This window comes from Hemiscyllium ocellatum, chromosome 21, assembly GCF_020745735.1.
Source record: "Hemiscyllium ocellatum isolate sHemOce1 chromosome 21, sHemOce1.pat.X.cur, whole genome shotgun sequence".
NCBI lineage: Eukaryota > Metazoa > Chordata > Chondrichthyes > Orectolobiformes > Hemiscylliidae > Hemiscyllium > Hemiscyllium ocellatum.
In genome coordinates, this window is record NC_083421.1 from 61,739,370 (window position 1) to 61,763,863 (window position 24,494).

The 24,494-nt window shown below is 49.8% G+C and overlaps 1 protein-coding gene across 1 annotated transcript in view; it reads right to left on the reverse strand.

The window, feature by feature from the left end:
- Positions 1–415: 415 nt before the first annotated feature.
- The window catches only part of LOC132825932 (laminin subunit gamma-3-like), a 112,370-nt gene continuing 88,291 nt past the window's right edge, over positions 416–24,494 (reverse strand). The window contains exons 20-28 of the mRNA XM_060841582.1: positions 23,925–24,010; positions 17,287–17,421; positions 15,334–15,481; positions 12,494–12,640; positions 12,069–12,171; positions 8,836–9,032; positions 7,218–7,376; positions 1,862–1,961; positions 416–1,268 (exon numbers count right to left, since the gene is read on the reverse strand). Of these exons, the coding sequence (XP_060697565.1) occupies positions 1,018–1,268; positions 1,862–1,961; positions 7,218–7,376; positions 8,836–9,032; positions 12,069–12,171; positions 12,494–12,640; positions 15,334–15,481; positions 17,287–17,421; positions 23,925–24,010 (1,326 nt within the window). The 3' untranslated portion in view covers positions 416–1,017. The remainder of the gene's footprint in view (positions 1,269–1,861; positions 1,962–7,217; positions 7,377–8,835; positions 9,033–12,068; positions 12,172–12,493; positions 12,641–15,333; positions 15,482–17,286; positions 17,422–23,924; positions 24,011–24,494) is intronic.

The following is a 24,494-nucleotide window of genomic DNA, read 5'->3' on the forward strand; positions in this document are numbered from 1 at the left end:
TTGAATTCTATCTCAGGGCAGCACGGATTAGGCCATCATTTACTACTCCCCACGGCCTACAGCAGTGGCTTCCTGGAACCAGTGTGGTCTGCATTGTAATAAGGTAAGTGAGGATAGTGGACAGTGAGAATATCACTGGACTAGCAATTCAGAGACCTCAAACCCTGGCATGATGACAGGACAGCGTACGTTAAGTGAGATATTTACTTCTGAGAGTCCAAAGCTCCACTAATGCGCTCGATGCCTCCAGAGAGAAGTGGGCACGGTGGGGGATAATAGAGTGCTCATGACCTCCTTCCGCTCTCCCTATCCCTCCCTCACTTTCAAAGGTTGGTATTACCCATAATGGGCTTTGAGCATAAATATTCAACAGGTTATATGGTGGTTAAATAGTGAAACAAAAGAGTCACAGTGATTTGGTGGTGGAAGGTCATTCAGTTGTGATTAAAGAAAGATTCAAAAACAAAAAAAGTCATGGTGACTGGGTGGTGGGAAAGCCGTTGTTCTGTACAATAGGACTTCTGGGTATATAAAATAAAAAGCATCTCTCAGTCAGGGAGACTGTGAAACCCCATCTGGTTCTTTAATGGCCTTTCGAGTCTGGCAATCTGCCAGCCTTCCTCAGTCTGGTCAACATGGCTCTCTGACCAACACAGGCGCGGCTCACTCGCCACTCAGTTGATGAAAGGGCAGTCTGGCGGACCACAATGGATCCAGAGTCCATGGAGTCTAGGCTCCAGGTGGGCTGTGTGTGAACAATGAGATGCCATCATTGTCCCAATGGCACCACGTTGTCCAACAAACATGAGGGAGGTACGGTCAATGATATACTGGAGGGTGAAACCCAGTTCTTGACCCAGTTCAAGCTATAAGAGGCTAGGAGAATGGAGTAAAATGGGTCAAAGGGGATTAAATGCCCAATCAAATTACTACGTTGTCAACGGCAACCATCTCGAGATAATTACACAAAGACACCTAGAGTGAACGCCTCTCTCTTCTCCAGCCTGCCTTCCCCCTCTAGTATCCCACTCGGTTATAACAGCCATGAGGCAGGTTCTCAACGATGTCCTCCAGGCTAAGCTTCTCTGCCTCAATGTCCTCCATGTCCTTTTCGATTGATTTCATCTTCAGGATCTGTAAGTCGGAGGCAGCCTCCAGCTCCCGCAGCTTCTGGTCCAGGGTCTGATCGATCACCCACCTCAGGGCTCCCATCTCGGCCTTGGTTGTATTCAGCATTTCCTCCGTCACCTGGTCAACCTGAAGGCTCTCTATCAGGGAAAGAGCAAACAGAAAAGGGGCGTCATACAGAGACACCAACCTGTCTCCGGGAGTGGGGTCTGCAGGACATTGGGAGCTCAGTCAGCCCACTGCTTGATGGCCTCAGAATCAGCAACCCTTCAGTTTAGAGTTTAGCAATCCTCCAACGTTCGACCCAGGGCTCAGTGACCTCATCACCCAGGGCTCAATGACCCTACAACCCAGTGCCCTTATCACCCAGGGCTCAGTGACCCATGACCCAGTGACCTAATCACCCAGGGCTCAGTGACCCTACAACCCAGTGCCCTTATCACCCAGGGCTCAGTGACCCTACATCTCAGTGACCTTAGCACCCAGGGCTCAGTGACCCATGACCCAGTGACCTAATCACCCAGGGCTCAGTGACCCATGACCCAGGGCACAGTGACCCTACAACCCAGTGACCTAATCATGCAGGGCTGAATGACCTATGACCAGGACTCAGTGGTTTATAACCCAGGGCTCAGTGACCCCATGACCTATGGCCAAGCCGCATGGGACCCTATGACCTTGTGGATTCTTGGACCCCTCTTGGGTAGCATCAGCCTCTCGCCCATGAACATACCGACTGTCTTCAGTAACTCAGTTAATTGCTTCAGGTCACGATCGAGGGACTGTCTGGCTTTCTTCACCTCCTTGCCCATGGCCAGTGTTTCATGAAGGACCTGTCATGGAGACAGAAACTGCTATGAGGTAACCCTGGCAACGTGGCTCAGTAAGTAACAGAGACCGCCCTGAGCACTCTCCCCCAGCAGTGCTGAGGGAGAGTGAGTGCGTGCAGGTGAGTGTTAAAGTACAGCCCTGTCTCCCGCTGGCTTCTGGCCTGGAGGGGAATCCAGATTGTGCATGGAAAGATTCCAGGAACATCACTGACTGCCTCAGCCAACATTCCTGCCTGAGACAATGCACATTTGAACCATTGGTTCAACACTTGTTTTGGGGTTGCGTAGCGCAGCACTCCCTCAGCCTCCATGTTGAACTGGATTCTACATTTGGTTCCTGCTGTGACCTTTCATTGTCTGAGTCAGCTGCCTTGTGTGCTTTAACCTCAAGGGAGAGGATCATCTGGTGTAACACCACATCACCGGGAGCTTCAGTCTAAAGGCCGCCAAGGATTCGTTCTCTTTTGACCCATTCCTGAGATGTCGCTGTGACCTCTCAGTCTGAAAGCAGCGGTCCAGGACAGTGTGGTACTGAGGGAGTGCTGCACAGTTTAAATTATAGCTTTAAATTAAGGGGTGATAGGTATAGGACAGATGTTAGGGGTAGATTCTTTACTCAGCGAGTCGTGAGTTCATGGAATGCCCTACCAGTAGCAGTGGTGGACTCTCCCTCTTTATGGGCATTTAAACGGGCATTGGATAGGCATATGGAGGATAGTGGGCTAGTGTAGGTTAGGTGGGCTTGGATCGGCGCAACATCGAGGGCAGAAGGGCCTGTACTGCGCTGTATTTTCTATGTTCTATGTTCTAGTTGGAGGTGCCGTCTCCTGATGAGACATTTAACCGAGGTTCCACTGGATTAAAACTCACCAGTGCACTTAACAAAGAACAATAAGCAGGTATTCCCTGGTTGAGGAGTGTAACACCAGGGGGGGGGGTAATGTCAAAACCAGGGGATCCCACCTTGACAAAATCACTTCTCCTCGTTTTGAATCTGAGGGGTTGAGAGACTTTGTATTCTTGGCTGGGCTTTGAATGTTCTTAAGGCAGGGATTGACAGCTTCCTGAATTTCAGGTTTGTGGGCTTAGCGTTCGTATAAGGTATTGAATTGTTCACCAGACACTGAATAGGAGGGCAGGCGTGATGGGCTGAATGGCCAACTCCCGCTCCGAAGGAATAAGAACTAGAAGGTGCTGTGGGACAGAGAAACAGAGTAAGTGTTTTGGTTTCAAAGGGCAACACAACATCGAGGGCCGAAGGGCCTGTCCTGTGTGTTACCGCTCTGAGAGAATTTGAAGAGAAGCCTGAAATGTGAAATGTTGACTCTGTTTCTCTCCCTCTCTCTGTAGAAGCTGCCAGACCTGCTGAGTTTCTCCAATCATTTGTTTTTATTTCCGATCTCCAGCATCCACAGGACTCTGCTTTTATTGGAGTTTTCCCCAGTGCCCTGGACAATGTTTATCCCTCATCACAAAAATCGCTGACCTTCGCATCATCGCAGCGCTGTCTGTGGGAGCTTGCTGAGTACACATGGTCAGAAATGCACCAGCCAGTGATCTCACTTTGTAGATATGGGGGTGGCTGTAAAGTGGGTTCGGACGTTCTGACAGGCACTAGACAAATGCAGGTTCTTTCCTTTCCTTCTAGTCCCTCACCTCTGCCTGGATTCTCTGCAGATGATCAGATTGTCCTGCTCACAGAGATGGTTTCTGGTTACGAATCTATCAATCCCTGTTCAGGCTGAGCGTGTGAATGGCCGGGGGGCGGGGACATGGCATCTCCTGAAATGTCAAAACACTGCCAAGGAGACTTAGAAGGAGTTGTAGACCATTCAGCCCATTGAATGGGATCATGGCTACTCTGATAATCTTCATCCCCACTTTCCTGCCTTTTCTTCATAACCCTCACTCCCTGCCAGATTGGAAATCTGTCTCAGCCTTGAATATACTTTCTGACCCAGCCCTGACAGTCCACTGTGGTACAGAGTTCCCCACTGAGAGAAGACATTTCTCCTCATCTCTGTCTTAAACAGGTGACCCCTTGTTCTGAAATGATACCCTCTGGTTTTAGATTAGATTAGATTACTTACAGTGTGGAAACAGGCTCTTCGGCCCAACAAGTCCACACCGACCCACCGAAGCACAACCCACCCATACCCTACATTTATCCCTTACCTAACACTACAGGTAATTTAGCATGGCCAATTCACCTGACCTGCACATCTTTGGACTGTGGGAGGAAACCGGAGCACCCGGAGGAAACCCACGCAGACACGGGGAGAACGTGCAAACTCCACACAGTCAGTCGCCTGAGGCTGGAATTGAACCCGGGTCTCAGGCGCTGTGAGGCAGCAGTGCTAACCACTGTGCCACCCACAAATCTTTTTAGAATTGTGTTAGAATCTTTTATAAAGGGGGAACAATTTCTCCACATCGACCCTGTCAAATTCTCAAAGTATCTTGTATGTTTCAAGAAAGTTGTCTCTCAGTCTTTTAGACTCCAATGAGTAAGGTTCCTACTCAACCTGTCCTCCTGAGACAGTCCCTCCATCATCAACATCATAGAATCCCTACAGTGTGGAAACAGGCCCGTCGGCTCAACAAGTCCACACCGACCCTCGAAGAGTAACCCACCCAGACCCATTCCCCCACTCTATTACTCTCTACATTTCCCTTGACCAACACAAATAGCCTGCTCATCCCTGGACATTATGGGCAATTTCCCATTGCCAATCCACCCTAACCTGCACATCCCTGGATCTACCCTAACTTGCATATCTTTGGAGTGTGGGAAGAAACCCTTGCAAACACGGGGAGAATGTGCAAACTCCACACAGACAGATGCCAGAGGCCATAGCCAGGATTAATCTAATAACCCTTCTCCAGTCTGCCTCCAATGGCAGTACATCTTCCCTTAGGTAGGGGATCCAAACCTTTTCACACTTCCCATAGGATTTGCCGACTCTGATGCCATCCATTCCTGGTTGGGTTGGTATGGGACTGACCTCCAAACAGCCCGCCTCCACTCACCCACCATTGGTCACCTAACATATCAATCATTGTGATATTCCATCATCCCACAACCAATCAGGAGAGCAAAGAGAGCTATTCAGGCTCTCATTGGGCGATTCGCCATAGTCAGTGATAGTCATAGTCATCCCTAATGATCTATATTTTTATAACAAACACTAGGGGTGTCAGAAGAAACCTGACCTGTTTTAAAACACTCTTATGGTTTTGTCGTGTATGCAACCTGTTAGAGATTTATGATGATGCCAGGTCAACTCGGCGATGTGGTAACCCATGGCAACCATGGTGAAAGCCAGGCCTGGATCATTCACAGAAGGTCAGTGGGAGTTGGAGATAGTGAGGACGGCAGATACAGGAGAGTCAGAGGCGATAAAGTGTGGAGCTGGGAAAGCACAGCAGCAGCAGCAGCAGGAGAGTCAGCCCATTGGGTCAGGACCCTTCATTGAGAATGGGGAGGGGGAAAGGAGGCCAGAAATAAGCAGCGCTGTGCAAGCTAGTGTCTCCAAATAAACCTGTTGGACTATAACCTGGCGTTGTGTGTTTTTTTAACTCTGTCCACCCCTCTGTCCACTCCGTTAGGTGGGCGGCACGGTGGCACAGTGGTTAGCACTGCTGCCTCACAGCGCCTGAAGACCCGGGTTCAATTCCCGCCTCAGGCGACTGACTGTGTGGAGTTTGCACGTTCTCCCCGTGTCTGCGTGGGTTTCCTCCGGGTGCTCCGGTTTCCTCCCACAGTCCAAAGATGTGCGGGTCAGGTGAATTGGCCATGCTAAATTGCCCGTAGTGTTAGGTAAGGGGTAAATGTAGGGGTATGGGTGGGTTTCGCTTCGGCGGGTCGGTGTGGACTTGTTGGGCCGAAGGGCCTGTTTCCACACTGTAAATCTAATCTAATCCAACCCCGGCGTCTCCAAATCAGAAATAAATGGGGGGAGGGGAACAGGGAGAAAGGTAGGTGGGATGGTGATAGGGGGGTGCGGGTAGTGGTCCATCGATGTAGTGGAAGAAAAGGTTGTGGCCAGATGAGGCCACCCTAAATAATGAACTTATGATGGACAACAATAAACTTACCCTGGATGAATAATAGATGGATAATGACTAAAGCATGCTGGGAAATCAAACCCAGGCCTGACCAAAGTGACTGTGTTGATCCCCATGCTGCAGAATCCAGACTGCAGCTACGCACAAATCTGACAGCTGCAGATCCTGCTATACATACCTGGGAGTTAGACTGGAATGGGACAACGGAATATCGCCATCGGGACAATCAGGAGCAGCAAGACATTCGCTCGATACGGAGGGGCCTGGCACCCTTATTTGGAGGAGGTTACATGCACCCAGCGTCTACTGTAATGGAGACCTAAGAGCCACCCTGCTATCAACGTGCCAACACCTGGTTGGGTCTGATCGCTCAGGGTAACGGAACCTGATCAATCCATTGGCAGATCCTCAAGACCCTCCCAAAAGGGCGTGGAGACTCGGAAGGATAAGAATTGCCACAAAACCCCACTCAGGGCGGTAACTCCAGAATAAGTACCAATCGAGAAGACACCCCCAAGACCATCGGGAGAAGGCAGCACCAGCATGCAGAGCCTGGCCACGTTCCAGTGTCGGGGCTGGGGAGGGGGATACAATCAAAGTATAAGATAGAGGAGGAGGGGGAGAACAGGAGGACTGCAGATCTGGGGTTCAGAGTCAGGAGTGTGGTGCTGGAAAAGCACAGCAGGTCAAGCAGTTAGTTTATAGTATATTATTCTTATTGTTCTAATATTAATTGTGTTCAATAAATGAATATTATTGTTTCAAACAGTCGACTCACGGTTCTTTTGCTGAATATAGGAATTTAAACACGCAGTGTGGCAGGTACACCGGGGGGGAGGGATGGTGCCAGAGGAGCTGTGGGAGAGAGACTGTTCCATGTGTTGTCTGTAGAGGCAGGCAGAGCTCGGACCCATGTGCGTGCCCATAGCCCACCTACTTGGTTTGTAGGAAGGGGGGTATCACCATCTCATCTACCTTACCCTCAGCCTTACCGCACCACCCCCCCCATCTATTTCTGAGCTCCCAGCCCCCTCCCTCATTCCCAATGAAGGGTCCTTAGCCGAAATATTGGCTCTCCTGCCCCTCCAATGCTGCCTGACCTGCTGTGGTTTTCCAACGTCACATGTTTATCAGATGCAGGTTAATGAGAGTGCCACCCGCTGAGGAGGGAGGCTTTTATTTGAGCTTTACCTTGGCTGCTGTTGTGCCGTCCTCCTGAAGTTTCACCTTGAAGGCTGCGGCCTGCTCCTCCTGGGTGGCCAGCTGACCCTGCGTGATGTCCAGCCGAGTGCGGAGTGAGCCTGATTGCGTGGCCTGGTCCTGGGCTCGTCTCCTGAGCTTTTGGGCCTCCTGGAAGGCAGAAGGACGCCACAGTCAGTTTCGTTGTTCCTTTCACTCTCTCAGGGGGACAAAGCAAGGCCTGGGGCCTAGCCCTGAGCAGAGCTTTCTGGAGCAGCTAAGAATCTATCAGGCTGGGGCTGTCTCCCCGGAAGCATCTGAGTCTGAGGGGTGACCTTATAGAGGTTTACAAAATTATGAGGGGCATAGAGAGAATAAATAGGCAAAGTGTTTTCCCTGGGGTGAGGGAGTCCAGAACTAGAGGGCATAGGTTTAGGGCGAGAGGGGAAAAATTTAAAAGGGACCTAAGGGGCAACTTTTTCACACAGAGGGTGGTACGTGTATGAAATGAGCTGCTGGAGGAAGTGGTGGAGGCTGGTACAATTACAACATTTAAACGGCATCTGGATGGGTATATGAATAGGAAGGGTTTGGAGGGATATGGGCCGGGTGCTGGCAGGTGGGACTAGATTGGGTTGGGATATCTGGTCGGCGTGGACGGGTTGGACCGAAGGGTCTGTTTCCGTGCTGTACATCTCTATGACTCTAATCAGATTGCCGTGGGTCTGGAGTCACGTGTAAGCCAGAGTTTAATGAGATTGCCTCTCATGCTTCAAAGCTCCAGAGAACACAAGCCCAGTCTCTTTGTATCTCTCCTTCTGATACAGTCCCTCTCGACTAGAGTCAGTCTCTGCCCCTCACTGCATTCCCTCTTGGGCAAGGGGATTGGACCTGCACACTGTACTTCCTGGTGCACTCTCTGTGTCCAATACGACTGCAGCAAGGTCTTATTCTTTCATAAGAGCCCCTACAAACTTGGAAATATTACAACTGGCCCCACATCCAAACTGATCGGGCTCAGCTGTGGCCCAAGTATTGATCTCACCGGTCACAGCCTGCCAACCTGAGAAAGGCCCCGTTACTCCCACTCTCTGCTTTCTACCGGTTTCATAAGCAGTAGGCCATTCAGCCCTCAAGCCTGTCCCACCATTTAATTGGCTCACAGCTGATCTATGGCCCACCTCCATGGAGAGAGGAACCTCAATTATCCAAAGGGTATAGGAGGGGAGTATTGTGTTTGGTTAATTGAATGCCGAATAATCGATGCGTGGCTAACTAGGTTATCCGGCATCGGGACCTTTTAATCTTGTTGGGATCATCCAAAACTCGGTTAGTTGAATGCCGGATAATCGCGGTTTCTCCGTACCTGCTTTTGGAGCATAATCCCTTTGCTTAACAAAAGTGGGGGGAATGTACAAACTCAACACAGACAGTTGCCCGAGGGTGGGATCGAACCCGGGCCCCTGGCGCCGTGAGGCAGCTGTCCTAATCACTGAGCCACTGTGCTCCCCATCCTGCTGCCTTGCTGCTCTAGCACAGGCCCGATAAGCTATTGGATACAGAGAGGGGCTTGACTTGGAATGGGTTGAATCTATGGGTTTGGAGGGTGGTAATGGCATTGCCCTTTGACCTTTGCGATGCCTTGGTTGATGTGCCAAGCCCGGCTGGCGGTGGTATTACTGATGGTAGAACTGGAGCCAGCAACTCGCAATATTCTCCGGGCGAGTGCGGTCTTCCTCTTGGCCTCTGGCATCACCTTCCCCTTGATCGCACCCATCTTCCGCAAACTCCCTTTACCTCGGAGCTTGCCAGCTGGTGTCTTATTGTCTGAAACAATAACAAACAAAACAAAGGTTCATTTCCCACCTCCCTCCACAGGGGAGGCCATAATGAGGAGCTGTACCTTGAAACTGCCCAGATAAAATTCACATTTATAGAGACAGTAAAACTGCAGATGCTGGAATCCAAGGCAGACAGGCAGGAGGCTGGGAGAACACAGCAAGGCAGGGCAGCACCAGGAGGTAAAGTCAACGTTTCGGGTGTAACCTTTCTTCAGGGCTGGGGGGTGGGTGTGGGGGGAAATGCAGATAAAGGGGGTGCTGGCGGGGGGAGGTGAGAGTGGTGAAGTGGGGATAGATGAGAAAAGACCACTCCCTTGTCAGGTCCACACCCCCCACCAACCCAACCTCCACTCCCAGCACCTTCCCCTGCAACCGCAGGAAATGCAAAACTTGCCCCTACACCTCCCCCCTCACTTCACTCTAAGGTCCCAAGGGATCCTTCCATATCCGCCACAAATTCACCTGCACCTCCACACACATCATCTATTGCATCCGCTGCACCCGATGTGGCCTCCTCTATATTGGGGAGACAAGCCGCCTACTTGCGGAACGTTTCAGAGAACACCTCTGGGACACCCGGACCAACCAACCCAACCACCCCGTGGCTCAACACTTTAACTCCCCCTCCCACTCCACCAAGGACATGCAGGTCCTTGGACTCCTCCACCGGCAGAACATAGCAACACGACGGCTGGAGGAAGAGTGCCTCATCTTCTTCCTAGGAACCCTCCAACCACAAGGGATGAACCTAGATTTCTCCAGTTTCCTCATTTCCCCTCCCCCCACCTTGTCTCCGTCCCAACCCTCGAACTCAGCACCACCCTCCTAACCTGCAATCTTCTTCCTGACCTCTCCGCCCCCACCCCACTCCAGCCTATCACCCTCACCTTGACCTCCTTCCACCTATCACATCTCCATCGCCCCTCCTCCAAGTCCCTCCTCCCTACCCTTTATCTTAGCCTGCTTGGCACACTCTCCTCATTCCTGAAGAAGGGCTTATGCCCGAAATGTCGATTCTCCTGCTCCTTGGATGCTGCCTGACCTGCTGTGCTTTTCCAGCAACACATTTTTAGCTCTGATCTCCAGCATCTGCAGGCCTCACTTTCTCCTCGGGGATAGGTGAGGACAGGCAGAGGGTACGTCCTGGTTGTGAGCTTGTTCCATGGTGTGGTTTAAGAGCTGGAGGGCAGAGGAGGTGCCGTGACAGTGAGATAGGGACTCACTGAGTGCTCGTCTGAGGGAGGCTGAGAACCTCTCCAAAGTGGGCCTCCTCTGAAGAGGTTTTCGCAGTGGAACAAACATGACTCGGGACCAAAATAAACTGCAGAGGCTGGAGTCCAAGGTAGACAGACAGGAGGCTGTGCAGATGAAGGAATCCAATTCAAGGCAGACTTTCTGGGAGTGTTGTCTGGAAACATTTCTTGACTCGGAGGGTCGTGGTAAGGGCCACTTTCCAACATGGCTTAGCCTGAACCAAATAATCCCACACACCCCCCTAGCCCCACCTCCTCGACGGCCAACAGCCCTGGTGGGTTTTTCCAGATGGTGCTGACCCCACAGAGACCGCACAAAGACCCTCCGCCCAGTGTCAATCCGTGTCTGTCCCTCATGATACCATCACAACACTGCCCACCTCCACCCCATGCCCCCCACCCGTTCACCATTAGCCATTTGACAGGAGAGTATGGAGCAAGGTGGGGGTGGGGCTGGGCCATTCAGCCCCTTGAGCCTGCTCCACCATTTAACACGATCACGGCTGATCTTATCTTGACCAGAACTCCACCCTCCTGCCCTCTCTCCATAACCCTCTAACCCGTTACTAATAAAAATCCATCTATCTCCTCCATAAATCTATTCTGTATCCTAGCCTCCGCTGCACTCTGAGGTCACAAATTCCAATGATTCATGACCTTTTGAGAGAAATAATTTTGCCTCATCCGTTTTAAATTTGTTGCCCCTTATCCTAAAAGATTTCTCCGGAAGGGGAAACATCCTCGCTGGGTTTACTTCATCAATCCCCTTTAGTGTCTTATATAACGCAGTTAGATCTCCTGTCACTTTTCTGAGCTGCAGAGAGTATTGACCCAAACTGCTCAATCTCTCTTCATAAGTTGGACGTCACCTCCCCCCATCTCTGGGTTCAATCTCGTGAACCTCCTCAGAACTGCCTCCAATGCAATTACATCCTTCCCCAAGTCAGGAGATCAAGACTGGACACAACACTCCATGTGCAATCTCACTAATACTTTGTACAGTTACAACAATACTTCCTGATTTTTATATTCTGTTCCTTCAGTGATAAATGCCAAAATTTCCATTGACCTGCTGCACCTGGATACCAATTTTCTTCAATTCAAGCACAAAGACACCTAGATCCTCTGGACTGAAGCGTTCTGATGTTTCTGTCTATTTCAATAATAAGTTGCCTTTCTATTTCTGTGACCAAAATGGATAACTTCACACTTGTCCATTAGATTAGTTTCCCTACAGTGTGGAAACTGGCCCTTTGGCCCAACAAATCCATACCGACCCTCCGAAGAGTAACCCACTCAGACCCATTTCCCTCTGACTAATGCACCTGGTACTATGGCCAATTCACCCTAACCTGCACATCTTTGGACTGTGGGAGGAAACCGAAGTACCCGGAGGAAACCCACACAGACACGGGGAGAACGTGCAAACACCACACGGACAGTCACCTGAGGCTAGAATCGAACCCAGGTCCCTGGCACCATGAGGCAGCAGTGCTAACCACTGAGCCACCGTGCCACCCGCGTTAAAACCTCATCTGCCAAATTGTGGCCCATTCACCAAACCTAACCATATCCATTTGGATATTTCTTATATCATCATTGCAGCTAATTTTCCCATCACTTTTAGTGTCAGCCATCCCAGTATCATCTGTGCCAATGTTAACCCACACACTCTCACCATTGGCTGCCTGGTGCTCAATCCCACAGCACCCTGCCTTCCGATTGGCTAATAAACCGTCTCCCTGGTGTGAATGGGATGGGAACCATACCTTCCAAGATTTTCAGCAGAGAGATTCCCTCCTCTTTGATCTGTTTGACTTTCTGAACTGATGCTCTCGCAGTGGCCCTGGAAGATTTAACACGACTCAGAAGCTAAAAGGGAGAGAAATATGATTAGGTCTTTCGAATCAGGAGCACGGGGAGACAGTTGGGCCCTTGGGATGTGCTTCACTGTTCAATAAGGGCACAGCTAAGCTTCAGCTCCAACTCCCCTCGATAACCTTTGACCCCTCGCTGGTCACAAAACTGTCTAACTCACCCTCCAATGGCTCAGTTTCCACTCCTTGCTGAGGAAGGAATTCCAAACTCTCATGACCCTCAACAAAAAAAAAATAAGCAAAACCCCTTGAGCCTGCTGAGGTATCGTAGAGCTGTGTCAAGGGGCTGAATGGCCTGATACTAGCCCCGTGCTCACCTCGTCGTACATCTCCTTGGTTTCCATTCCCATCTGGAAGGCCTTAACTCGGGGTTCCACCTCCAGAAGCAGCTTCTCAATTTGCTGGTCTTTGACCTGAAGAGCACTTTCCAAATTCTCAATTTCGGCTGTGAAATTGTTCCAGCCCTATGGTAAAATTAAAGGCAAAACGATCAGAGTCATATTAAAAAATAACTCAACATTGCACTCGAGGGGACAGGAAACTACAGGGACCAAGTGAAATCAAAGAGAAGGCAAGAAAAAAATATTAGCAAACTACAGAAGGGTAAACACAAAGATGTTTGGCCAGTATATACAGAGCAGAAGGACAGCTAAGGAAATGGTGGGGCCTATCAGAGATGAAGAAGGGAACTTGTGTGAAGATGGAGAAGGTATTGGAAGAATTTTAAATTAACTTTTTGTCTCCGATTTCACAAAGGAAAGAGACGATGCGGATATAGTAATCAGAGCAGCAGTGTGAAATATCAGACAAAACAGTCAGAACAAGGGAGAACAGTGTACGGCGAGGGGTAGATCAAGCGAGAGATCTTGCTGTGTGAGTGCACAAGTTCCGAAAGGAAGCAGCACACTTGGTAAGGTTATCTTCCAGCTGAAGGAGTTGACCCCGACTGAGTGTTGCAGACTGGCACATTCCAAGGTCCAGGACTACGTGTTGAGGGACGCGCTGGAGCTTGGGGCAGCTGCCGCCAAGGCGCGGTGGGGAAAGACCACCGTGTAACATCTGCCTGCCTAAAGAAGATCAGGGGGCCCTGCAGTCATTTGGGCTCTGCTGACGCCTCAGCTCAATATGTGAGTGAGAAATACACAGATCTGTATTTAATAATGAAAATTCTGAGCTGTGTATGTAAATGTTGACATATGTATGGCATTACCAAATGTACAGTGTATCAAATATTTTATGAATAAAGTATATTTTTGAAATAAAAAAAAATAAAGAAGGCAGGTGGACTGCTCTCCTCCATCGGCAGACGTATAGAACACAGAATGGTCTGTCGCAGTGGCTCAGTGGTTAGCACTGCTGCCTCACAATGCCAGGGACCCGGGTTCGATTCCAGCCTCAGGCGACTGTCTGTGTGGAGTTTGCAAGTTCTCCCTGAGTCTGTGTGGGTTTCCACCGGTTTCCTCTCGTAGTCTAAAGATGTGCAGGTCAGGGAGAATTGGCCATGCTAAATTACCCACAGTGTTCAGGGATGTGTAGGTTAGGTGTATTAGTCAGGGGTAAGTATAGGGAAGGGTCGGGTACATTTTGGCGCTAAACTGTTTTGTTGCTCGTTACTTTGGCACTGAGCTGTTTTGGCACCAATTCAGAACAAAAATAAAAGTCTTGTTTGGTTAAAAGAGAGAGGATGATTAACAACCCGATGTAATTTTCTCATCTAGCAAGAGTTGATAGTTGAGGAAACTACGTCGGGTCGTTAGCCATCCTCTCTTCTTTCACCAAATAAGACTTTTTTGTGTTGTGAATTGGCGCCAAAACAGCTCTGTGCCAAAACGGCGGGGCCAAATGATCAGCACCAAAACAGCTGCACCAAATAGTCCCATTCCGGTAGGGGAGTGAGTCTGGATGGGTTACTCTTTGGAGGGTTAGTGTAAACTTGTTGGGCCGAAGGGCCTGTTGCCTCACTGTATCAGACACTGGGCAGATCACAACAGGAGCATTGTGTGCAGGTCTGTCGCCACATTTGCTGCAGTTATATGAGGTATTACACTGGAAATGCATCATCGATTGTCACAAAGTCTCTTCACCCGATGAAGGAGCAGTGCTCCAAAGCTTGCAATTTCAAATAAACCTGTTGGACCATAACCTGGTGCTGTGGCAGACTCCATGTCTTTAAACAGCCCTCCCTAGTTTTCGGGAAAACATCCTTCCACCATTCACCTTGTCCAAATCCCTCAGGATCATCTCAGTCTCAATGAGATCACTGCTCATTCTCTGAAATGGCCCCGAGATGGGCCCGACCTGGCAAACGTGAGGACTGCAGATGCTGGAGAGGAGCAGGAGAATCAACGTTTCGCATTCCGAATTTTCCTGCTCCTCGGATGCTGCCTGACCTGCTGTGCTTTTCCAGCACCACTCTCATCTTGATCATGGGCCCAACCAATCCAGGTACTGCTCAGCAGGTAACCCCCCTCACCGTAGCCAGCAGACTAATTACTTCCAATGCCTTTTATTAGATTACTTACAATGTGGAAACAGGCCCAACAGGCCCTTTGGCCCAACAAGTCCACACCGACCCTCCGAAGAGCAACCCACCCAGACTCATTCCCCTACATTTACCCCTTCGGGCAATTCATCTAACCTGCATATTTTTGGACTGTGGGAGGAAACCAGAGCACCCGGGAGACGCAGACACAGGGAGAATGTGTAAACTCCACACAGACAGTTGCCTGAGGTGGGAATCGAACCTGGGTCCCTGGCACTGTGAGGCAGCAGTGCTAACCACTGTGCCACCGTGCTGCCCTTTCCAAAATAGGGAGACCACAACTGTGCCCCGTACTTCATGTGTGACCTCACCAACGCAACTGCAACAAACATCCATTTCCCTCGCCACAACCGTAGAAACTTCTGGAAGCAAAGACAGCTTCACCTTAGAGAAAGAAAGCTAGCTATTTCTTGCTGGTTTCTACAGAAAGCTGCAGACACGGGAATAAGTGCTGTCAATGTAGAGGACATGAGCGCAATCGGACACGGGCCATGCCCATCTAACTTGCCCCCACACCCCCATCGAGAGGGGCACTGGCCTTTCACAGGAGACGAGCGACCATCTCACTCCATTGAGCATTGCGCGGAAGGTCTATGGTTTAGCCAGTGTACAAACCTCAGGCTGGGGCTCGGTGAGGCTTGGAGGCAGAGTGAGGTTTGCCCCCCGGGTTGGATGGGTAGACACGTACAACCTCTTGGCCTCCTTCAGCGCCTTGTCCGCTTCCTCGGCCAGCTCCTCCATCTGACTCTGCAGGGACTGGAGGCTGGAAAAGAAAAGACACTGACCAGGGAGAGCTAGGTTTCTGTCGCCCCCACCCCCCTCCCCTCACCCACTGCAGGAAACCCCACCCTGCCTCACAGGCAAAGACGTTTCTGTAAAACGTAACCACTGTGAGGGGAACCAATTTGCACACAGCAAGCACAAATACAAGAATGACCAGGGGATTCTCAGTGTCACTGGCAGGGCCAGTGCCCATTGCCCATCCTGAATTGCCCTTGGGAGTGAGGTAGTTAGGAACCTTCCTGAACTACTGCAGTCCATGGGGTATCGGGTACCCACAATGCCCTCAGGGAGGGAGTTCTAACATTCTGACCCACTGAAGGAATGGTGATATATTTCCAAGCCAGAATGGTGAGTGGGGGGAGCTTTAGGGCGGTGGTATTCCTATGTACCTGCTTCCCTTGTCCTTCCAAGGAATGGTGGTCACATGTTCTGGAAGGTGCTAATCTGTTTTCGATGTTGGGACAAGAACACACGAACAGGGGGAGGCCAGTGTGATATTTTTTCTGATACTCAGAGATGTGTGGTACCGGGTAGTTCTCGGCCAGCTGTCCCCCTTTCTGTTTGGCTGCTCCTGGGCCTTATTGTGTGCTTCATGGTGGAGGCCATACCCAGGAAGCTTTACTGCATGATAACAAATAGAACTACATTCGGTCAGGTTGAATGAGGAGGACATGATGGAGCTGGGACAGATGGACCCACTCCCTCTGAAAGGTGGAGATGATCAGGTCTCCGCCCACTGGCTGAGACTGGCATCAGTGGAAGGTAATATCAACGTTAACCCTTTCAGAAGCATCAGCTTATAGACTGGCCGCTGAGGCCAGAGCTGATTTCCTGCCTTGGGATTTTCACACCACTCGAAATCCAGGTGAGGGTGTCCATTTAACAGCGCGTCAGAAACACAGCTCCCCTGGCAGTGCAGTGCTCCCGCAGTATCCAGCCGACACTGTGTGCTCCAGTCTCTCGGGTAGGAATGGAGAGAACCAGTTTCTAACTCAAGGCTGAATAGTCAGGGACTCAGAGGGATTTGTCTTAATTAAGTGTTCTCACAAGCAGCCCAATGTACGTTTTGAGATTGCATTCCCTCAGACAAAGTGAAGTCACCATTACTGTTAATGCAGTGAGATGTGTGTGTCTGTGTCTGTGTGTGCGCGCATGTGTCTGTGTGTGTGCGCGTGTCTGTGGGTGTGTGTGTCTGTGTGCGTGTGCGTGTGTCTGTGTGCATGTGTGTGTCTGTGTGTGTGTCTGTGTGTGTGTGTCTGTGTGTGTGTGTCTGTGTCTGTGTGTGTCTGTCTGTCTGTCTGTGTGCGTGTCTGTGTGTGTCTGTGTGCGTGTCTGTGTGTCCAAGTCCGTGTGTTGGGGGGGCGCGGCTGGAACATGTTCATCATGTTGACTGTGGGGTCTAGCCCATTCCATTTCAGATTTGCCAACCAGACATCACCACATCTTTGGCGCAATGATGTCAGCCAAGTCTTATTAATGTCCATTCCCAAATCCTTTCATTCCTGAGGAGCGTGGGGATAGATCACAACTGATCTCCTGAGATCTCGGTGTTCCTCTCACTTCTCCCACTCCGCCTTCTGTCGCAATCCTTGTTTCCATCTTCCACCATTTGGCAATGGTGCCTTCAGCTCTCCAGGCCCCCAGGCATGGGAATACTCTCCTGAAACTGCCCCTCCTCACTCTCCTCCACTAAAGATGCTCTTTAAATGTTGACCGGTCGGTCACCCTTCCCGGTGCCTCCGGGTGACATAGTTGGGAATGACTGAGACCTGGGGCCTCACTCACCTCTGCTCGGCCTCCATGATGTCAGCGGCTATGGAGTCGTCCTGGATGATGCCCGTCAGGAGGATGTAGCTTTGGTTCGAGGTAGCCAAGGCATCTCTCACTATTGACTCGACCTCCATCGCGGTTCTGACCTGGCTGAACGAGAGAGACAGAGAGAGATAGAGAGAGAGAGAGGGGGTTGTGGTAATAACAGCAAACAGCGGGATACCCAGGGTCAGCCATCAGCAGTAAGTTAACTACAAAGGTCAGTGGTTGTTTTAATCTGTCCACAGGATATGGGTGTCATTGGCCAGGCTGGTATTCACTGCCCATTCTTTAATTGCCCACAGGGCAGCTGTGGGTCAATGACATCGCTGTGGGCCTGGAGTCACGTGTAGGCCTGACCAGGTAAAGATGGCAGATTTCCCTCCCTGAAGGACATGAGTGAACACAAACGCTCTGAACCCATTTGCAAACCGCAGCAGGCCGGAGAGTGGGATTCCGGAAAGGCGTGGCACTGGACACGGTCAACTGTTTCATCTGCAGAAGTTTATAAATTCACAAGAGGCACGGATAGGGTAAAAAGACGAGGTCTTTTCCCCAGGGTGGGGGAGTCCAGAACTCAAGGGCATAGGTTCAGGGTGAGAGGGGAAAGATTGAAAAGGGACCTAACAGAGAGTGGTGTGTGTATGGAATGAGCTGCCAGAGGAAGTAGTGGAGGCTGGTACAATAACAACATTTAAAAGGGATTTGGATGGGTACATGAACAGGAAGAGTTTAGAGGGATATGGGTCAAGTGCTGGCAAATGGGACTAGATTGGGTTGGGATATCTGGTCGGCATGGATGAGTTGGATCGATGGGTCTGTTTCTGTGCTGTATGACACTATCTACCCTATCTATGTCCCTCCGAACTCTGTACATCTCAATCAGGTCCTCCCACCTTGGCCTTCTTTGTTCTAAGGGGTACAACTCCAGCCTCTCATCGCTCCAGCCCAGGCCACATCCTGGTAAATCTCCTCTGCAATCCCCCCAGAGCAATCCCAGGTAAGCAAGGTTGGAGCAGTCAGCTTACACCCATGACACAGTGGGATTGTACCCTGACACTCTGGGGCAGGGTCAGTTAGCTCTGTCAGTGAAATGACCAGAGAGTGGTCTAGCATCAAACCAAGTTGGGTTCAATTCCTGTCCTGCCTGTGGTAACTCAAAGTTCTGACTCCTCACGTTACACCCTCCTCAAGGTATGCAGGATCGATTCCCCCTCCCGAACAGGAAGGGCTGCCTTTGTAGACAGTCGCTCCTCACCATTTACTATGAATAATCTACAGTGACAGTGCTGTAAGGAAACAGAGGGTCCAACACGATCATTACTGCCTGAGCTAAATTGATTTAAGGGTGGCACGGTGGCACAGTGGTTAGCACTGCTGCCTCACAGCGCCTGAGACCCGGGTTCAATTCCCGACTCAGGCGACAGACTGTGTGGAGTTTGCACGTTCTCCCCGTGTCTGCGTAGGTTTCCTCCGGGTGCTCCGGTTTCCTCCCACAGTCCAAAGATGTGCGGGTCAGGTGAATTGGCCAAGCTAAATTGCCCGTAGTGTTCGGTAAAGGGGTGTATGTAGGGGTATGGGTGGGTTGCGCTTTAGCGGGTCGGTGTGGACTTGTTGGGCCGAAGGGCCTGTTTCCACACTGTAAGTAATCTAATCTAATCTTAATTCCAGAAAAGTCGATGCACAAGTTCCAAGACTAAAAATGTTACTTGTTAAGATCATTATGAACCCTAATGATCCTGAAATTGCGTCTCCGTTAAAAAGACTTTGATTGAGCGGGTGGCGGAGGCCATTCGTGGGGACCCTATTATACTTGCCTACAGGTGGAGTTGAAAGTGTGTAAGATTACATCGTATGCAGATGATGTTCTCGTCTTCCTCCTGAACCTGGCAGTCTTAGAGCCCTATTTGATGTGGCATGTTAATTCATCTAGTTCTTTCTCAGGTTACAAGATCAATTTTTTTCAAGTCGGAGGTTATGCCTATGTCTTAGAGGAATACCTGGTGTGGAAAGTGGGATGCCCTTTAAGTGGGCACAGGGAGGTTTTCTTTATTTGGGCCTCTCTGTTACTCCTAGCTTTGGTCATTTACTCAAGGCTAATTTTTGACAAGATTAAACATGACCTTCAATGATGGGGTACCTTCCAATATTATGGTTCTTATCAAAATAAACGTTCGTCCTCAGTTATTGTACTCTTTGCAGATGAGCCCTTTTCCTCAGCAAACATTTCGGAAATTGAGTGGCTGGTTTCGTTCTTTTATTTGGCGTAATAAGCGGCCCCTGATTGAGCTCGCAAAACTGCAGCTGTCCCAGGCTGTTCCCCCCTGACATCAGACAATATCACCTGAGCTCCCTCCTACCTTCTGTAAGTGACTGGGTCTGTGGGGACTCAGCATCGACATGCTTGGACAGTGAGACCTCCCAGATGAGTGTCCTCTTATCAATCTGTTGTTTTTAGATAAAATGAGGGCAGTTGCAGAACAGAGGCAATAGTTACTAACACAGTGAAAGCATGGATGGCAATGAGGCAGACAGGGTGGGGGTGGGGTGTGTAATATGTCTAAAACATCTTTTCTTACCCCTCAGTTGGCATGTTGGGTTTCCACCAGGGACAATAGATCCCAGGTTTAAACTTTGTGGGGATAGAGGAGTCTCTTATTTGGTTGATGTTTGAGGGTGAAACATTGATGTCACTTGATCAAGTAAATCAGAAATATGGATTGTCAAACAGGGACCTCCTCCATTTCTTTCTGATCAGTGATTTTACCTGAAAAGAGACCACACTCTTGACTGAGCGTTCTGGATCTGATACTGAGAAGAGGGTATTCCAGGCTAAGAGCACACTCTCAGTGGGTACGCTGTATCATTTGTTGGGGGGAGGTTCCTTGGGTGACATTAAGCGACTACATGAGGTCTGGGAGGGAGAGTTTGGGGTGGAGATCACTCCAGAAACTTGCCTCAGACCATCTTGCAAAATGTAAGCAGGGTGAGTCTTCAAAGTGCCCCAAATGTAAAATAAACACGGGTACCCTCACTCATTGCCTGTGCTCCTGTCACAGGCCCAGTGCGTATTGGCGCACTGTGACAGGAGTAATAGAGAGGGTCTTGGGGACTGACGTCAAGGTGGACGCGGTCTCTCTGCTCCTGGGTTTGCTGGATTTACCTCCCTTAGACGTACACGGGAGAAAGCTTTTTAACATCCTCACTTTTTGTGCGAGGAAGAATATTCTGATGTGCTGGGTGTCTGAGAACCCCCTGGGTCTGTCGGGGTAGTGTAGGTTAATTAGGGAACACAGTCCTTTGGTCTTTCTCACAAACATGGTGCACCAGAAAATGGACAACGTTTACAAGACATGGCAGCCCTGTTTGAATTACTTGGAAGCCAATCTGATCTGCCCGCCATTTTGTTTCGGGCTTTTGTCTCGCGATGATGGTTTGTTTTCATAAATCCAACGGAGGAAGAATTTCAGACAAATGTGGGTTTAATAATTGATGTTCTCGAAGGCTGAGAGCTGAGGCCTTGTTGAACTGAGCAGCATTATTTACTTATTTAATGATTTGTAATAAGTTTAATTTCGTTTGCACAGTAGTATAGTAGACAACCACCTGACGAAGGAGCAGTGCTCTGAAAGCTAGTGCTTCCAAATAAACCTGTTGGACTATAACCTGGTGATATGTGATATTTAACTTTTTGCTTTTTAAAACTACGTGCTGGACAGCCAATCGACTGCAGTTAACGTGGAGCAACTAGCCAATTGGCTGCAGTTAAAATGGAGGGACCAGCCAATCGGCTGCAGCTGTAACGGAGAGACCAGCCAATCGGTTGCAGCTGTAATGGAGGGCCCAGCCAATCAACTGCAGTTTAATGGAGGAACTAGCCAATCAGCTGCAGTTTAATGGAGGAACCAGCCAATCAGCTGTAGGTTAATGGAGGAACTAGCCAATCAACTGCAGTTTAATGGAGGAACCAGCCAATCAGCTGTAGGTTAATGGAGGAACCAGCCAATCAGCTGTAGGTTAATGGAGGAAACAGCAATGGGATAATGACAGAGCGATGTTGATTGTGGGATAAATATTTTCCAGGAGACCATGTGGAATTTCCCCACTCTTCCATAAACATAGCACTACAGGATCTGTTGTTAACTGTGCCACCTGGAACCTCTCTCGTTATATCAGGCACCTTTTCATGAAAAGCAGTGAACAGGACAAAGCATGCCTTCCTGGCTGGGCATGACTGTGGCCATGGGTCAAACTGGCCACAAAGTGACTCTGAGCACTGCCCTGGAAGTGCCCATCCTGCTCCAGAGATTGCCTTCAGGAATTTCCTGCACTTGTCCAATTGGCCTCAGCACCCAGAGGGGGCATTCAGGGGTGAAAGGGTCCTCCAACTGACACCTTCTGAGAAATGCAAGTGCATGGTGAAAGTAGATATTGATTTCCATTGACTATCTTGAGACTACGAATGACATTCTACCAAAACTTACTCAGGGACAGATGGAGGCCATTCCTGTTTGCCCATGACAGATTAGTTTGCATTTCAAATTCGACATTCCCGTCTACTCCCTGGAATCTCCCGACAAACAAGACTCCATCCACCTCCCTGTTAGAAGTATTCACTGACTCACTTATTGAGGCAGCGAGAGTCCTAAAGTCCCACAAGCCTCCGAAAGGAAAGATCCCTCCTCATCTCTGTCCCGAAGGGCCAACCCCATTTTAAAAGGGAGCTCCCTCTGGACTGACCCACAAGAGGAAGCATCCTTTCCACATCCACCTCATCTAGACCACTCAGGGTCTTTCACACTTCAATCGTGTATAAAAACATACAAACTAGGATGTGAGGAGGCCGTCTGGCCCTTCGAGCCTGCTCCACCACTCAATAAGATCATGGCTGATCTCTTCATACCCTCAGCTCCACTTACCCGCCCTCTCACTATAACCCTGGATCCTTTTACTAAAATCTATCTTTGCCTTAAAAACATTCACCCAGGTAGCCTCAAACTGCTTCACTGGGCGGGGAATCCCACAGATTCACAACCCTTTGGGTGAACAAGTTCCTCCTCAGCTCAGTCCCAAACCCCTCACTCTCCAGTAGAAACAAGCCCAACCTTTCCCCATAAACTCCAGCTCTGAACCAGCTCCAACATGGTTCCCCCTCCCCCCTTGGATGGTCTTTACAATGGCCACAATGTTGGTCTTGCCCCCTGGGTAGGAACTGACCTTGAGGTGAGGCTGGGATTGAAGTTTGTGTTGACGTAAAACTGGAAGGACTGCTCCCATCTCGTGGAGGAAGGGAGACCGTTTGAAAACTGGATCGCGGTGGGGAGGATGTTCCTCTCAGAGGCTGGAGAGAATGTGAGGCTTTCTCTCTCCCTCATGTACACACACACCCCTAAGTCTATGGGGTGAATTTGAATTTGCAGAATTGTATTTGCACATGCATACTATTTTGTTCAAAAAGTACACAGTCTGTGGGCAGTCGTGTGGCATTTATAAATTCCTACTTTGGAAACAGAACCAGTCTGACTCCAGGGTGGGATACAGAGAGACTAACCTCACCCCTTTAATGCATGGTCTAAGTGGAGATATCACCTTTTCATTACACTGAGATAACTTGACGTTGTCTCAGGACTTTGGGTTGAAAAGTGTTCTAGGGTTTACCTACTAATGAATTGAAACCTGCAACCCAATTCTAAATGATTAAAGACTTAACAACAATCTGGGTTTGTTCAATATATCGCATCAGTTGGATGATACTTTGATCTTTTGCTATAAATTCTGTGTCCTATCATCCTGCCCCACAACCATCTGATGAAGGAGCGTCGCCCCGAAAGCTAGTGCTTCCAAATAAACCTGTTGGACTATAACCTGGTACTGTGTGATTTTTTTTTAACTTTCAAGATCAGAGTGGTGCTGGGAAAGCACAGCAGGTCAGGCAGCATCTGAGGAGCAGGAAAATTGACATTCCTGGCAAAAGCCCTTCATCAGGAATTCGAAATGTCGAGTTTCCTGCTCTTCAGATGCTGCCTGACCTGCTGTGCTTTTCCAGCACCACTCTAATCTTGACTCTGATCTCCAGCATCTGCAGTACCCACTTCCACCGAGTTGATTTTTAACTTTGTCCACCCCAGGCCAACACCAGCTCCTCCAGCACCAGCTCACCATGGCTTTCTAACCTAGACAGCAACGGAGGGAGGGTCAGGGAGTGCTTGTAAAGCAGAGCGTGATGGATTCTTTCCAACAAGGGAGTCGGTTGGGGGCAGGGGGAGTAGTGGACATGAGCTGAAAATGTGTTGCTGTCCTTGGTGGAGTGGGAGTGGGAATCTCCTGTTCCTTGGATGCTGCCTGTCCTGCTGCGCTTTAACCCGCAACACATTTTCAGCTCTGATCTCCAGCATCTGCAGACCTCACTTTCTCCTCGGAGTAGTGGACATGTAGAGTTGAGGCCACAATCAGACGAACCACGGTCTCAGCGAGAGGGAGCGCACCAAAAGGGTCAGTGAATTCCTGTTGGGGGAGAGGGAGCTGGAGAGTGAGATGACCAGCGAGGTGGCTGACTCCCTCTGCACCTTCACCCAGACGGTGGTTGGGAATGAGCTGACAGTCACAGACAGTACCTTTCTGCGAGAGAACGAGACTCCTTAACCAGTCCTGTCCAGTTCCGCCCTTCCTCACTGGGGGAGCGATGAATCAACCACGGCATCTGTTCAACCAGAAAGAGACGCTGTCACGGCACAGATAGCAGTATCCCTGTCACATCCAGGCCTGAGCTACTGCTGAGCAACACCAGATAGGCAGCATGTTTAATCTCTCACTATCGCCCAGTCAGTAACAGCCTGCTCCCCTCACTCTCTGAGTCACTGCCTGACACTCTTCAGGATAACATTCGATGGAAACAGGGAACAGCACAAGCCTCATTCCTGAGGAATGGCTTATGCCTGAAACGTCGATTCTCCTGCTCCTCGGATGCTGCCTGACCTGCTGTGCTTTTCCAGCACCTCAGTCTTAACAGCACAAAGAACACAGTGACCCCCTAATGGGGTAATTATTCCCTGTGATCCCTGGATCTCCTGCTTACAGTCCCAGGTGTGAGTGTGAGCGACAAAATTGACGGTGAGGGTGATAACTGCATGAGTGTGAGTGTGAGAGTCTGACTGTACACAGCCTGGGTACAGGAGTGACTAACC